The 16,935-nt window shown below is 39.1% G+C and overlaps 1 protein-coding gene, 1 non-coding gene and 1 pseudogene across 3 annotated transcripts; 1 reads left to right on the top strand and 2 right to left on the bottom strand.

Moving 5' to 3' along the window:
- Positions 1–1,276: 1,276 nt before the first annotated feature.
- On the bottom strand, positions 1,277–5,022 carry LOC111234398 (annotated as a pseudogene).
- A 1,671-nt stretch (positions 5,023–6,693) lies between these two features.
- On the bottom strand, positions 6,694–6,766 carry trnav-aac. The gene has a single exon. It is a non-coding gene; the product is annotated as a tRNA-Val (tRNA).
- A 2,470-nt stretch (positions 6,767–9,236) lies between these two features.
- On the top strand, positions 9,237–15,658 carry znf346 (zinc finger protein 346). Of its 2 annotated transcripts, none has more exons than XM_022762488.1 (7): positions 9,237–9,310; positions 11,134–11,237; positions 12,796–12,897; positions 13,446–13,596; positions 13,811–14,053; positions 14,182–14,281; positions 15,157–15,658. In XM_022762488.1, the coding sequence occupies exons 1-7, from the start codon at positions 9,253–9,255 to the stop codon at positions 15,359–15,361; spliced, it is 963 nt and encodes a 320-aa protein (XP_022618209.1). In that variant the 5' UTR covers positions 9,237–9,252; the 3' UTR covers positions 15,362–15,658. The 2 variants fall into 2 exon arrangements, with proteins under 2 accessions (XP_022618209.1, XP_022618210.1); XM_022762489.1 differs by having other exon boundaries at positions 13,449–13,596.
- The last annotated feature ends 1,277 nt before the right edge of the window (positions 15,659–16,935 follow it).

Raw genomic sequence — 16,935 nt, forward strand, 5'->3', positions numbered from 1 at the left:
TTCCTTTACACAGTGTATAACAATAATATGAAAAAAGACCTTACAACATGAATTTTGATTTTTGTCTTTTAGGTTTTAAGTGTATTAGAGAAAGGTTTCAGGGCAGACACAGACACCATGACTCTTGTGGTCCAAGACTGGAGCTGATCCTGATCAAAACTTACAAACACTGATTCAGTGTGCATTTGGTTTCGAGTTAAATCAGGGGCTTGGATCATGGTGTACCTGCTTCCAAGCTTAGTATCTTTTGTGTTGCCCTCAAGACATTTTGGTCAACAACAGTAAGTTACAGAGCAGCTACAAAACATTGAGTCCATTTTGTGTAGTGTTTAAATATCAGGATTTTGTAAAAAAAAGAATTAAAAAAAATAAAACATCTTTATAAATGCCAAGATAATTATATGATCTCAGTCTGACCGAGCTGTATTCCACTTGCTAAAGATCGGAATAAAGGCAGAGAGACCCAACAACAAGCAAGAGCTGAAGGTGGCTGCATAAGAATGGGAGAGCATCAACAGGTAAGATCCAACACATCTGGTGATGTCTGTGGGTCAAAGACTTCAGGCTTGGGTTTTTGAGAACAACTTTTGGATTACTTACTGCTAAGAGCATCTTCAAACTCCCATCCACTGCCACTGAAGATGAGGACTTAAATAGCTTAATAACTATAAAACAGTTTAAGAAGTGATGATAAAAATAATAATGAAATCGCAGCAGGTTTAGGCAACTATTATCTAAATGTAGCTTAGCTGTCAAATAGCCAGATCCCAACCAGAATGGGTTCAAACCCCAGTCCAGCCCCCATGTGAATGCGTTGGTTAATACTACTAACAATACTCTTTTCCAAGACACAGGTTTTACAATTGAGCTGGCTGATTATTGACATGTGGGGTCTGTATCCCAAGTGCTGTATTTCTGCTGAACTGAGCTCAGCCAACAGTAATCATATAGTCGTAGTCTTATGAATTCTCATCCCATCCCACCTGTGTACATATGTGGATGTCTGTATGTTTATAAGTTTATCTGTACATGTGTTTATACAGTTTATACTTGGCTATGTTGGAACAAGGGTTATTTTACAAAAGTATCTGAATTTCTTCAAGCTCAAGATCTGAACTTTGGGAGGTAAACAACAATCAGATTTCAACTGCTCTAACTTTAACTCAGGATCAACCACTGTCTGCCTCTTCTTCTCTAGTGTTCATATCAGTTAACAACATGAGAAACATAATATGAGCACAGTATGCACTAATAACCACAAACCATTGCAATTTGGGGTTGTTTGTGTAAATAGAAATTACTTGTTTATTAACAGTTATGTCTGATTTTTTTAAATATGGATGATACATGTAATGGGGTATAAAACCAGATGACAGATATCTTAAGTATTTGATTGACAAGTCAACTGATTATTTCAAGATGGACATAATCAAATGTTTCAGCCACATAATGCAGAACAATATTTAATCTGTATTACAGCTTCTGGTCACCTGGTCTGCCTCCCCCTGAGTGGTACAAATATCGAGTATGATGCAATGAGCAACTATTAAAACTTTATGATTGTTTATTTCTTTTTCTGCACAATAAAGCAGTAAGAAACTTGGCATTCAGTTTAATTACTGGATTCAGTTAGGTTACTTGGTTCTGTACGATGATGTAGTTTGTCATTGCCAAGAGCTACTCGATTAAGGTGGGAAATGTCATGTATTTCTTTATATTAGGTTTCACAATGAGGGCCTCTCCATTCTTTGTCTCATCTGTCACCAGCTCGAGCAGGCACTCGGCTACCTCAGACATGCTGAAACAAAGAGGTACAGTAATTTAACAGGAGCATGTTCCCTTAGCATTAGCAGTAACTTAGCTCTGACAAGGTATGAATTACATGCATGCATTGTTTTCCTGTGAGTCCCTTGTGCTTAGGTAAGCAATCTGAATCAAGTGAGGGAATGGCAGACTCTGCCACTCGGAATAAAAACTACTATACAGATATATAGATAATTACTGAAAGTAAAAAATGCAGGATATAACACTACTTTCATGAAATTCTTAAGGACTATAACTTTCACAAAGAAGACTTACTTTAACACCCCCATGACTGCATATTTTTTGATTTCATCAGCCAAGTGGGAGAATTGTCCCAATCTGTCTAAAATGGTGGAGAGGAGGTCAGTTTGGACCAAACCTGGGCAAATGGCGTTGAACCGTATACCATAGCCTGAGGCAGCAGAAACAGCCTAGTAAAAGATACACAAATACACACAATTAGACTCCAGCTGCTTGGAGGCACAGTGGAAACCATAAGCAATAAAATGGAAAGAAAGTAAAGATGATGTTTTCATTTCTTTATCATAAGATAACCTTCCTTACCGCCATGGCTCGAGTGAAGCCAATCACTCCGTGCTTGGCGGCTGTATAGACAGGACAGCACAATACTGGGGCAAGACCTGTAAGATGTGGGTTATATCGGTCCACATCAGGGTTAAACGTTTCTCAGACACTTCAAATTCCTAAGTAGTAGGGATGAACAAAACCCCTGTCTAAATTTTCTCTCATCTTTATGCAGCAATTTCCCTTTTAATATTATAATGTAAAGACCCGATGGCATTTGTTAAATCTCCCATCTGTGGCTTTGACTGTGAGATTTCATTTTCACCACATTTCTTATTGCAAATGAAAAGCTTGTGGATGCTTGTCCTAATAACTACTACCTCAGGGTATTGTTGAAGAACTATTTAATTTTTTGGAGAGTAATAACAATATACAGTATAAGCCTTTACACTTCATATCTGAGGTGGAACAGAGAGATGACAGATCTCACCCACTGCAGAGAGCTTTGTCCAAACACATTGATGTCATGTACTTTGGCTGACAGTTTTCTTTATTACACTTTCCTTTATATTTCTAAATGTTAATGTCATTATGATTTAGTGTATAATGTTTGGGCTCCTTGAGTTTATTAAAAAATGTTCAATCATAGATGCAGTGAAAACGAATGCACAAATCCATACACATATAAAAATCCTTCCGTCTCTGTGCTGAGTGCTTGAGGAGATAGAAGGAAAGTACTCCTTGCCATTTCTGTTTTTTGAAATAAACCATAACACAATGCATTGTGGGCCATACCTGCAATGGATGCTGTGTTGACGATGACACGTCCCCAACCTCAAGTCAACTTGTTCATGTGCTCCAGGGCCAAGTAGGCTACCTTCATTACACCAGTCTACATCAGAGAGTTATTTTGATTGTTACAGCAGAAAACATAGCAAAACATGTTTTTTCTGTCCTCAATAGATAAGTAATAGTAATGAGACAGCATGCATTCCTTGTTATAAGTGCACATGGGGTGATCTGAGGACTGAGGAGTTTTGCCAGGTAAGGAGGTGTTAGTCCATGAAGATTGTTAGAGATAATAAATAGCAACCTGGAGGACATCTGTAAATTCTTACCAGGTTTACGGAGACAGTTTTCTCCCACTCGCTCTCATTCAAGATGCCGGCATTGTTGCACAGGATGTCTATTCCTCCGAAGGTTTCTGCAGTTTTCTGAAAGGCAGCTTTAGAGCAGAAAATGTCAGTTAGATGTTAACTTTTCATTTTGCAACCAACTTGTTCAGCTCAGTAGACCATTTAGGCAGCCGCAGAACTTTTCTTTTTGTTTTTTTATTGTGGCAAATACATGCACTGATTTAAAACTTTCTGTAATTCTACTCATTCCACCTTGATACAGTTTACTCACAGTGTGCCCTGTATTTCATTACTGGACATAAATATCATACTGATCACTGTGTAATATACTGTATGTTGAAGTTGACTGGACACACTACTATTGTTATTTTGAAATGTATCCTTTTAAAGCTGTCTTAGTTTCTCACATCTCTTCTCAAATATATAACTACTGTGCATCAGACCAGATCCAAGGAATGGCTAACTTGCAATACCCCACAAGTAAATATTAAACTTGGGAAGACTGCCTTCCAGTACTTTGCACCATAAAAATGAATGAATTGTAATTCGTGAATTTAAGGACATTAAAACATAAAAGCCTTTTCGGCCTTTTTTTTTTTTTTTTAAAAGATGTCTGAGTCTTTCTGATGCTGTTTGTATGTGTTTGTGTGTGACTGGTTGTATTTAGTTGTGTCCTATCCTTGTTCTCTCTGCTATGCTCAGGTCTCTCTTGTATGAGAAATCCTGATCTCAGTGAGAGAAACTGATAAATCATGCTCTTTCCCTAACCTTAACAAGTGGCCCAGGCCTAGCTACACTTAAACTAGTTTATTTGCCATTACCACATTTCCCTAACCTTTGGAAAAAAAATCTTGGCATTAAACATAATCTGTGGTTTTGCAACAGGGTAAGTAGATGAGACTCCACCTGTGTTTTCAAAGTGTTTGTTCTTGTGTTACCTTTGATCTGCTCCTGTGACTCAACATCACAGTTCAGGAACAGAGTTCGCTCTTGTCCATACTGTTTGTCAAGGTCTTCCTTTAAACTCTTGCCTGCGGTTTCATTCACATCCAGGACGACTACCTGTAGAGGTGAAGGTCTGTCAGAGAGCTAGAGGATTTCCATGCTTTTCATGACTGCAGTTTTCGACTGTTACCAGAAATGGGCAAAAATACTGGACTGTCCGGTCTGCATTTATTGACTTTGCTGGCTGGATTTTGCTTCAGTGCAACTTGAGATATAAACAAAGACACATTCATTACAAAACTGTTGGCTCTTTGCTTGTTTATTACACCCTAAAGCTGCAGCAATGCACAATAAACATACACACACACATACTCTCAACATGTCGGGCTATGATGAATAACTGAGTCAAAACTTTACCTTGGCACCATTTTGAAGAAGTATCTCTGTTATTGCTTTTCCTATTCCCAGCGCTGCCCCAGTCACTACTGCGACTCTACCATTTAAAGCCATTTCAGTTGTTCAAAGAAGAGAGGAGGAGGTCAGCTGCAAGATCCCTGCAAGAAATATAAAACTGTTGAATCTAGAGAAGTTGGTGTGCTTTTACACGAACCCAGGAGCACATTCCCAGTTTATATTAAACCACCAGTTTATATACAGTTATTGGTCAAACCGAAGTGAGTAAACATCAACCAGGTAACATGTTTTCAGTGGCTCACTTCCATGGGGTCCAAAGAGGATCAGAGTAGCCCATCTGCTATATCAAAAGCCTCCAATATCAAAGAAAATGCTGTTCTGCACCGAACCTGTAGCCCAGGTGCCAACAGCGCCATCGTGAGGTCTAAATTACCCCCAATAACTTCCACACAGCATCATATGAAAAAATGCACTCGACCCTATACACTTACCTATACCAGGGAGTTGAAGGCTTAAATGTAAAACTTGGTACCCCCATATTTTTATATATTTTCATTCCCCCTTCGCCAAAAAAAATCCAAACAGCAATACAGATATTCAAATCACGCCACATAGTGGTTAAAGACGGTATTGCATGCATGTGCAGGGCCAATCCTCTTTTAGTTAATAGTGTGTGTGAGTATCCCCGCCTGCCGCGCGGGAGACCGGGGTTCGATTCCCCGACGGGGAGGCCTTCTTTTTCCCTCTTTCAACTTTTTGCGTTGAATGCAATGGTCAAAGCCAGCGGATGCATAACTGTAGATGCTATAGCTAATTGTAATATTGGCTCGCTACTGTTTACAACATCTAAAATAGGATTAAATCAATATACTTAACATATTAAATCCTAACTAACGCTAATGTGTCACAGCCTCGTTATTCATAACAGTCACAGTAAGCTAACGTTACAACTATTGCCATAACACAGCCACAGTAACAGCAATGCTGATAGCTAGTGTTGAAGCTGTCCAAAATGCTAATTTACACTTTATATAGTTTGTCAAAATTTCAGCATCCACAAGTCAGTCATAATAATTAGCCCCCCTAATTGTTATATCGGTTGATTAAAGCTATTTAATTAGCCTCTGCTAATTATTATCACGAGCAGCAATGATAGACTTGCAGTGGAGTAGCTAAGCTAACACTCAAGTTAAGCACAACAACATTGTTCACAACCAAGCACACAAACTAGCTAACGTTAAAATTAACTACCGCAACACCTTACTAACTAGCAACCCTCAGAGCTTTACATAAAGTTACAAAAACTATATTTACCTTTAGGTTGACATGACTGCCAAAGTACCGGAAAACTTTTACACGATACATTCCAACTGCTATTAATCCAGCTAAGTTTTGTTTTAGCGCCCAACCTATGTCCATCGCTGCAGCCAGGTGTAGTTTACAACAAGTCCGGTTTAATCATGCAGACCAGATCTACCCTTGGCTGTAATGGTATGGCATTACGGTAAGTGGACCACTGAACAGTTGTTTTAACAACTTCAACAGATTGTTTCCATTTGCAAAAACTGTTCTTCGGTTGATTAATGCTGTTTGAATACAAGCAGAGCAATTTTTGTGAACACATATATTTGATATTTAAAATATCTCTATTTTAAACACTGTGCTTAAAATACTTCATCAAGAATAACTACAAATTCCTCTGAGGAATGATTACATTACATTTATATTCATAAAATAGATATAACATTAAATTTATTAACGTGAAAATATAATTATTTAACCATCGCATTATGCATGCTTGTGTTAAATATCTCAATTGTACAGTATTTACTGTGTAGCTTGATTCAATGTCTGTTATGGAAGAAAAGAATGTTTCCGCCCGGTTTCGAACCGGGGACCTTTCGCGTGTTAGGCGAACGTGATAACCACTACACTACGGAAACTGGTTGAGGTAGAAGTAGTTTATATAAAATATATACCATTGACAGTGGGTAGACAGTACAATTTTTGCCAACCTTAGGAAATTGCCGATATAAAATAAAGGTTTGAAAATGACAGTTTTCAAAAAGAAATATGTTGGTGGGTGACACCCATGGTGACACCCTTAAAAGCAGTGGGGCGAATTAGGTGATGTTTCAAGGCGTGGACAATGGCGTTGTCAAAAGGTTGATAATGTGCTACCAGCATTGCAGCCTGCAGGGCCTTTGCAGAGCCAAACTGCTGCTTGCGAAGGTGTCAGCGCCAAAACCATCTTTCACCATCCTATCTGCCAAATACTCAGTAATGTCACACAAATCTCCTAGGATCAGCAAATGTCTGACTGGCTTTAGTATATGCAAGCAACTTCAGAAGCAGCAGAGAGACAAGGCATTTGTAGTATATGGCACTTTACAATGTGTCCTCTCACTTAGTATTGGATGTGATGGAGTAAATAACTGACATGCCTGTGGAATTATGTTGATGCAATGTAGCCAGAGTGAAACTGGGCTCTGTAGGACAAAGCGGAGAAGCTGCTGCATCTTTAAATCCAAGGTAAACAGATTTTGGGCCAGTCATGTCCTCACATTGTCCCTGTGTATGTGCCTTGTGACAGCTCTGCCTCTCTCTCTCTCTCTGAAATAGCAGAATCAGCAGGCAGAGAGGTGCCTGGCTGCAACACAACACCTTTTAAAGGTGCACTGCTAACTTTGTTACTGTAAGTTAAGTCAATGATTTCACTTATTGTCTAAGAAAGTCTGGCTAAGAAAGCCTTCATATTTGTCCTCTGCATTTTTCTAAACAGAACTCTGCATCTCATTAAGATATTTTTGTTCAATGTCAGACAATGCAGCATCAGCACACAGGGAGGTGCTGGATTGCAGCACAGCAGCCTCAGAAAGTGCCACACCAGCACTGCTGCTAGGAGACCAGTCAAGAGACACACCACCTTGACTGGCATTGCCTTCAGTTGTGCCTTGTGCTGTATGCTTCAGTTAAAGGATATATTGCTATAAAAATGTTTATTTGCCATGTTGTCTCTTTTCCATCCAACTTCATAAGTTCATCTGTGCTCTCACAATCTATATTCCCATTCACTTGTATTGCCTCAATCCAATTCTGCATTCTTCTTATAGGGGCACATCATGACACTCCTCTTCTACTTGAAAGAAATTGACCAATCATTGTTTATATGTGCATTCACCTCCTCTGGGTTGTATCTTAACACCCAGAATGCTTCCATGGGCCAAATAGCCTTTATGGTAAGTACAGTTACCAATTCATCATCACACTTCTGACAAAACAGTCGATATTGATTTCTAACACTTGACACATTATAAGCCTCTGAAGCATTTTATATAAACAGGGTACAATAATCTTCAAAATCAAACTCATTAAATACAGTTAATAATGTCAACAACAAGTACAATAAAAAATGATCTAACAAGCTCTTCCATCAATCTATATGCTAGTGAAGTGTTGGGAGTTGGAGAGGGGTAGGGGCAGCTCTGCAAGAAAATTCTCAGACGAACTGGGATTTGGTATAATAAAGGTGGGGTCCGTATGTTGACCTCCTATCCCTTGATGGCTGTGGGCTGAGGCTGATGTCAACTTATCAATAAAATAGTAGAAGAATTAGTCGCTTTATTGTGGGCACTGTGGTGGGTGGAAGAAGTCGGTTTGGGTAAACAGATATTGTTACGGTGATCCAAATGATGGTTTTGACACTGGAGAGGCAGGGATGTAATGTGGGTTTTCTATGGGTGCCAGCACATGTTGAGGTTGTGGACAATGAGGTGGTGAATAGGTTAGCTAGGGCAAGTTTAGGCAGGGATAGTGTAGATGGCAGGATGGAGTACCGCAGGATTTGGCAGGATGGAGTGTCGCAGCATCATCAGTGAGAGACTGAATCATCAATGGTAGCAACAGTGGGATGCAGATAGGGACAAAGACATACAACATCCAACCATGAGTTAAACCTGGCAACGGAGTGAACATGACTTTGAAAGATGAGATCAAATTGAAAAGGCTAGGGCTTGAATATTGCAGACAAGCAAGTGGGTTGGTGCTGGCGGGGAAGCACAGAGATGGCAATTGTGAATACTGAGGACTCCTGGAGTCAGTACAACATGTCTTGATGTATTCTCACTCTGTGCTGGTAAAGGAGGATTTTGTTCATGGAATTAGGCAAACTGTAAATTAAAATGTTTCCCTTACAGTACTACTGAGCGATGGGGTGTTTCAATAGAACTAGGGAAGTAGTACACTTCCTCAGGACCACAAATGTAGGTCTCAGAGGCAAAAGTATCAATGACGTTACCACACCAGTGAGAGGCAGCAGTGCACTAAACCATACCTATTGTGCGGGACAGAAGAAGGAGAAAGAAGAAGAAGCTGTGTCCATCTGCTACGCATGCGTATTACGACGCCGCTGGTTGTAAGTAGAAATATTATGGCTGTCGTGATGCAGACGGAAGACTTTCCTTACTTACCTTCGGGGCCGGCGGAGGGTATGACCTGTTTCTTTACTAATTTGACCTTTATTGCAACAGAGCCCCATGTCAGTGCACCCGGTCACAGTCGAGACGAATCTGTCTTAAAATACCAGTGTTGCCTGGAAGCTAACGTTAGCCGCCAGTGCAGGTTGAGCGGAGCGGGTTTGCTTCACTGTGCTAAACTGAGCTAAACTGAGCTAGCTGTAGCCGTTTCGGCTCCCAAGGTCGATGAGAGCAAGTCTGCATCCGATACAGCTTCAGAGTGACTGTGCGTCTGCCTGCGGACCAGTGGAGACTGAGAGAGGCGTTTTTAGGTTTGGTTCCACAGACGTGCATGGTTGAGGTCAAATGCGGGTTGCACTATAATCCAGGTTTGCTCTTGTACTTAGCGTTAGTTATTACTCCTGAACTTTTGAATGGACACCACAGGAGCTAAACTTTGTATGAGTTGTCTGAATGTAATTTGTAAATGCAAACGTGTCTAATATCTGACACGTGTACTGATTGTTGCTCCTCACAGTAGTGCTGTCAGCTCTGTTTGCGTGGACCACCGTTGCTACTATCGTTTATTTATGTATCTTCCATGGCGTACTACTGATGCGATGGTGACAGTGATGCCAAAACAAAAAGCACATCAGTAAGAAATGCAGTCTCAGCAGCTAATAAAGGGTCTGTGGTTTGAGATGATTTGATAAAGTAGTATTATCTTGAATTCTGGATTATCGCAGTATAAAGATGTTTTCCCTCCCTGATGTAGAGGCTACAATACAGCTACAGAAATTAAAAGCTCTTTTGTCATACATACCTATATGCCCTGGTTGCCATAGAGCAAAATAAAGAAGCTGCGAAAAGAGCCAAATTCATGTTTATTTTTTTAAAGACCTTATAAAATGGCCTGGACAAAATTATTGGTGCCCCTAACATGTGTTGGTAAATAAGTAGATTGCACTCCTATTCCAAGCAGATTGTCTTCAGTTAGGATCATAGGTGTCAGTCTTCTAATCAGTTATTCAGTTTATTTAAATGGTGAAATGTGCTCATCAAACTTTTTATTATTTATTTAACATGCACAAGAGAAAGAAAAGGGTAGAATTGTCTGAGGAGACAAGGATGACTATAATTGCCAAGCATGGTCTAGGTAAAGGTTACAAAATCACCAAACAGCTTGATGTGCCTGGGACAACAGTTGCTAAAATGCATGTTGAAAAGCTGCAAAGCCTTTGGGATAGTGTCCTTTGGCCAGATGCAATGAAATTATAGTTTTAGAGTTGCATCAGCTCTGTGTTCAAAGAAGAAGAAAAAAGGAAGCTTTCAAAAATAGAACTGTGAAACATGGTGGAGGCTCAGTTATGTTATGGACTTTCTATAAAAGACATTATGACTTGTCTTACTCCAACAATGTCCTATCTAACCAATATATTCTCCTTGGCCTAATCATATCTGTATAATATATCACCAGTTATTTTTGGTGTATGTATTTGACGCATTAAGATAAATTAATTTTCCAGATTGTATGAGCCAAGAATAATGACTCAGACTCATAGTTGGGCCTAAAACATGCTTCTGTTTCTGTGAGTATGTTGCTCACAGATGTCTGCATAGGCATTAACGTGCACAAGGTAAACGTCTCACATTTACCAGGCAGGAATTGGACACAACGGTCTCATGCCCTTGATAAATGAAAGAGCATGTTGAGTAGTTATTGAGCCGAATTCTTTTTTGAACTGTCGCCATGGATAGGTTTTTTTTTTTTTTTTTTTCACAATGTGTTATAGTTACATATTCCCAGAAGATGTAACCTGATTTGAAATCTCCTGTTTTTCTTACCCTTCCTGCAGTAAATAAGATGATAAAGGAGCACAGTGACCTGTTTTCTGACTCCCAGTGTAAAGTCTGCAGTGCTGTCCTAATTTCTGAGTCTCAGAAGTTGACTCATTATCAGGTCAGTGAGCCCACAGTCTGCTGCGGCTGTGTTCATGTCAAGGGACAGTTTTTTTGACGGTGCTACTATGCTCAGTGATATGAGGGGAAAGGTGCATAATTATTAGCTAAAAGGTGTAATTATTGAATATACTTAACAGCATATAAATGGCTTTATTATTGATATAGGAGTATATCTACATTAAGCTGGTTTTGTAGGAAGTATTTATGAATCTTCATCAAATAACTTCTTTATACTAAGTATAACAGAAAATTATGTAAATGAGAGCAACTGTGTGGTATCTGCAAATCTTGAAGGTATTAAATCTTGAATTTCAACCTTAAATTTCATTTACAGTGGTCTTGGATATTTTTCCTCTCCTGCCATTGGCAGTAAATTTATTAAAAAATATTTTTGTATGTGATTTTTCGCGAACACTGTCTGGAAAATCCCCAGTGCAATTGTTCCACACCTTATGTAAAACTCATATGTGGACCTTAGATAAATCCATTGATCCATCCATATCCTGCTGCTTATCCAGGTCCAGGTCATGTTTGATGATTAATTAATCATATTAGGAAGTTGGCACTTTGCAAATAATTCTAGGCCTCATCATCCTTACTGGTTGTCATTGATATTTTCCCACTTTGGTCGGTTTGATTGTGACAGGTATTAAACTGAATCCTATGTGACATTAGAAAAGTCAGGAATCTGAGTTTGGTTGTATGAAATCACATCATAGATGATCACAGAGAGCAGAAGGGGACAGAGCAGAAGTTTAACCAGCTGAGATTCAGTAGAGTAAGGAGACTTGCGGCCCCACTGCTCACCAGATGTTGGCTGCAATCCACATTTTATGTAGTTTGCAGACTGAAAAGAGGATGACGAAGAAGAAATGTATCTGTTTTCCTATAGTTCAGGCATTTCCTGGAAACTCTAGTGTTGACAAAATGTTGTTTTCACAGGTAAACAGTTAACGACTTAGCTTAGCGAGGACAAAGTCTAAATGTTTGAGTACTAGGGCTTTTACTTTATTGTATTTATTTTCTTTCTTTATACCTTTTTGCCGATGAAATTTCAGCAGCTAAGATTAAGTGCTGACCACAAGTTAGAAGAGGCCAACATGATTCCTAAATCTTTGTGTCTGAACAGTAGTCAAGAAAGTTATTTTATCATTTATTTCATACATTCATTTAATCATTTGTAGTGATATGAAACAAAGAAAAGCAGCAAATCTTTACATTAAGAAGTTGTAACCAAAACACATTTGACATTTATAGTAGATATAGTAGTATATTAGTAGTAGACAGATGACAGAAACTATTGATAGATGGTCAGGTTAAATTTAATAGATTCATCATTTTACCAGAAGTGTATATACATGAAACTGTGCAGCCATAATTAAGATGAGTTTTTTTGTTCAGGACTAAATGCAAAAATGATTGTTCACTTAAAGTCATTCAGAAGAAACACACCAGCCATGAAAATGCACAAGCTGCTTCTTGAAAATGTGTTTAATGGGACTGTGTTGATATTGGTTGTTCACTTTGTGATTAACATTTTGTGCTTCTCCTTTCAGAGCAAGAAACATGCCAACAAAGTGCGGCGATATATTTCCATCCAAAATGAGAAGGAGCCAGCGTTCAAAAAGTTAAAGACATCATCATCATCATCTGACAGTGTGAGTAAAAAGCACTCAGTTAATGTAATCTGAACCTGAACAGCATAAGTCACCCAAAATGAATAAAAGTTACAGTTCAATGCAAAGGTTTGGGCATACATGGGCAAGTTACATATTTTGTTGATTTTTGAAGTGACATATTAAAGAATGAGCGTGTCTTCAAATGTGAATGCTCTCTTACTTTTTATCTCATCAACTTAAAAACTGTACTCTGTGTGACGCCAAATGCTCTGTCGCTTTTCATTTGCCACGTTTGAATCAAAAACAACAGTACTTCGAAAAAGTAAAAATTGTTAAGTGAAAATTGAGCATATTGAGATGTGTTGTTCTGTGGAGTTTTGTTTCTGCTGTCAACTTCTAGGAGTGTTTGAATGTTGCATAGTCTTTATTGAGAAAGGCCTATTGTTCCAGCACATAATTAATGCCCTGGTTAACATCTCAAATGTCAGAGAAAAGCCATTTTTATTCAGTTTTAGGAATCACATACTGTAAAGCCCTTTCTTTTTTAACGGACAAATGATCTATGTTCCTGCGTGTGTCCTTTTCAGCAGGACTGTAACAATGGAGACACTGACCGGTCTAAGGTGTGTCATGTATGTAACATGACCTTCTCCTCTCCTGTGGTGGCCGAGTCTCACTACCAGGGGAAAGTTCATGCCAAGAACCTGAGACTGAAGACGGTCGGTCCCCAGACCCCAGGTATTGTTGGACTGTATTCAAAATCTGCAGCTTTTTACCTTCCATTATCTTTATTGAATTTTCTCTATTGCTTTTATCTTATTTTCCGGAATGAGTGTATGATTTACATTTTTTCAATTTGTGTCTTAGTTTTGGTCAAACCTGATTTTTTTTTTCTGAAACGCTGTACAAATTACATTGAATAACATTTGCTTTCATTGTATCTCCTCTTCAGCGGTAGCCTGCCAAACGGCACCAACAGTTCAGCCGAAGAAGAAACCTGCAGATGATTTGAGCAGTGTGCCAGTAATGGGCAACAACAACAACAACAACAACAACCCAGACCGTTTCTGCTCCATCTGCCAGGCCTCCTTCAACAACCCGCTCATGGCCCAGCAGCACTACGTTGGCAAGAAGCATAGAAAACAGATGACCAAGCTCAAACTGATGGAGACGTACGGTCCCTCCACAGCACCAGGTCAGACCACAGAATCGGGAATTCTCGTATTGTATGTGGAGAACTGCCATTTTAATCACTGTACTTTAAGAATTTAGTCTTACAGACTTCAAAAAGTCTAACTTCTCTCCCTTTGTATGTGTCTACAGCATCTACACTTAAGGGCTACCCATGTACTGTCTGCAACATTGAACTAAACTCTGTGGAGCAGTACCAGTCTCATATCAGTGGTGCCAAACATAAGAACCAGTAAGTACAAGCATCTCCTTTTTTTTTTTTTTTTTTAAGGAGAAGAATAGATTTTGTCAACCTGATAATTACACTGAATTGCTGTATTGTTTCACCTCATTATTCAGCCCAACACTGTGTTCACATTAGTCTTTTTCTGTTTGGGATGGCGGCTATTTTATTTAGTTTTGACCTCAAAATCAGGAGCTAGTCAGGTGTGCGCTGCACTAACCTAATCTTCAGGTGAAGTGGAAGCTGCAGTGTTGGTCACTAGGAGCAGTGGATGACAAGTGTGCTTATAGCAACCCATGCAACAAGGAGATGTGATGTAACTACATGGCAAAGTAACACAAGCAGCGTAGAAGGAGGGGGGGCTGCTTGCCTGAACAGAGTGCATCTGACGAAGGCGAACTCCTGTCCTGACCGTGTTCTGTTTATTTGCTGTGCCTCCGCTGGCACATCAGAGATAACCAAATGTGACAAACAGTTGCATTTCACAAAGTCAGCTATCAGTGCATTTTAGGAATGCTCCCCATTGGAGCCCCCTGCTGGTGATTTTTTAAGTTCATGAATCTGTGCGTTTAAATTAAAACAGTGCTGCTTGAATTTCTAACACAACCAAAAACAAAGAATGTGTGTACTGAATGTTCCGTAGATGGCTGCCGCAGCCACTTTGTTCTTTGTGATATTTATGATGTCAGATGTCATCCGATACCATCTCTTACTCATGTTTTAGTGTTGCTTTCTTTAACCCTCGCCACAGTTCTGTCAGTTTGATCTCACTTGAAAAAACTAAATAAAGGAGGGAATATTCTAAACTTAAAAAGAAATGCTTTGTGTCAATGTGTCCCATCTTATTACTAGCAACAAAATGTGTCTTTATTTTTTCTCTTAAGAATGAAGAAATCAGGCATGAACACTACAGAGAACCAACAAGCAGCAGAACAATCATATGGGAGTGACAACCAGTGCACCAGCGAAGACAACCAGTACACAGCTGCAGATGACCAGTACGCCCCTGGGGATGACCAGTACACAGCCGGAGAAAACCAGTACACTCCCGAGGACACAGAGTACTCAGAGGAGTACCAGTATACTTGAGGCTGGACAGGGAGGGACTGCAGAGGTTTCAGTCAGGACTTGGAATGACACACAACAACCAGCCCCTTTAACACATTAACAAACCATCAACCTCCATGGACCTTCAGCTCCTGTCAGAGTCTCTCGTCAGTAGGTGTTCCCCTGGAACAGAATCATCTAAACCACAGGTTTGAACCCCAACGCGTTAGTTTGTCATTTTGGGTTCCCAGCTGAAACGGCTAAAGAATGTTTTTTCTCCTCTAATGGAAAAAAAGTTTTGTTTTTTTCCGTGTGTGTGTGTGTGTGCGTGTGCGTGCGTGCGTGCGTGCGTGCACGTGTGCGTGAGATGAAATGATGGTCAGCAGTTATACCCTTCAACGTGTGATCATAGGTTCAGCGGTGATGCAGCTTTACCTACAGTCACAATCAAGAATGTCTGTGAGAGTTCAACTGCCTGCTACTTCCGTTACATATTTGTTTACTGACTGAAAACCATTCTAATAGAAAGTCTAAAGCATATTAATCATTATTTAAAGTCTGGTTTAATGCATCAGTCACATACAGTAAGCCAATTTAATTGTTTAACCTGTACTAACATCTAACCAGTACTAACATCTAGTACCAGTCACATATAACCAAGGACAATTCAAAGCTAAGCTGCTCTCCACTTCACACCTCTTGTTCCGCCATTCATCTGAATATAGTTAGTTTGCATCTCCAGTGAATGTATTCTAAACATGTCCTCACCTCATTTCTCTACTTTCTCCATGTTTGATTATTTCTAAATGTGATGTTGAAGATGCAGACATAGGAAAAGAAGTGAAGTCGAACCTTAGCAGAGCCAGATCAGTCACTGTAGCCAGTTTTGATAATATCTTTGCTGCCTATACAGATTTAAAAAAAAAAAAAAACAGTCTAAGGCTTTCTGCCCAGATAAATCTGTTGTTAGTTGAATTTTTAGAGAAATTGCTTTAACAGTTTTTCTTTTCCTCCTTTTTTATTTTTATTTAAAGCTGAAATATCTCGAAGTTGTTTGTTGTTGTTTTTCATGGAAATATTTGCTTGTTCTGTGTAAATCAGAGTCCAGATGGTGAATTCATTAGATTTTTTTTAATGTGGTAATCTGGACAAGATGATACTTGTGGTGGTACAGAATTCCTCTGAGTTCAACAGTTTCTTATTTGCTTATTCTTAAGCACAGTGATTTTTCACTGTAAGAAGACAACCTAAAGCTTGGTAAAACTCAAAGGATTTACGAGCAATCTTTTCTAATTATTTAACCATGTGTTGTTTTCCTGTTCCTGTTCATTTTATTTTCATAGGATGCATAAGAAAGGAATAAAATATTTTTATTATAGGACACTTAAATAACATTGTGACAAGGCACAGCTTTATCAGATGCTCATCATTAATTGATGAAATATCCAGATGTTCAGAGCCTAAATTACATCCTCTGCTTCTTCAAAAAGTACCAGAAACCGCTGCTGTTAATCATTGTCAACACTAAGTATTTTGTAGAGGTTGATGTCATTTTTATAAAAAGAAATTATTTTAATTTTTCAGGAGTCAGGACAGTTTCAGTTACAGGATGGAGA

The sequence above is a fragment of the Seriola dumerili genome, unplaced genomic scaffold (genome assembly GCF_002260705.1).
Source record: "Seriola dumerili isolate Sdu_G_001 unplaced genomic scaffold, Sdu_1.0 BDQW01000449.1, whole genome shotgun sequence".
In the NCBI taxonomy this organism is placed as follows: domain Eukaryota; kingdom Metazoa; phylum Chordata; class Actinopteri; order Carangiformes; family Carangidae; genus Seriola; species Seriola dumerili.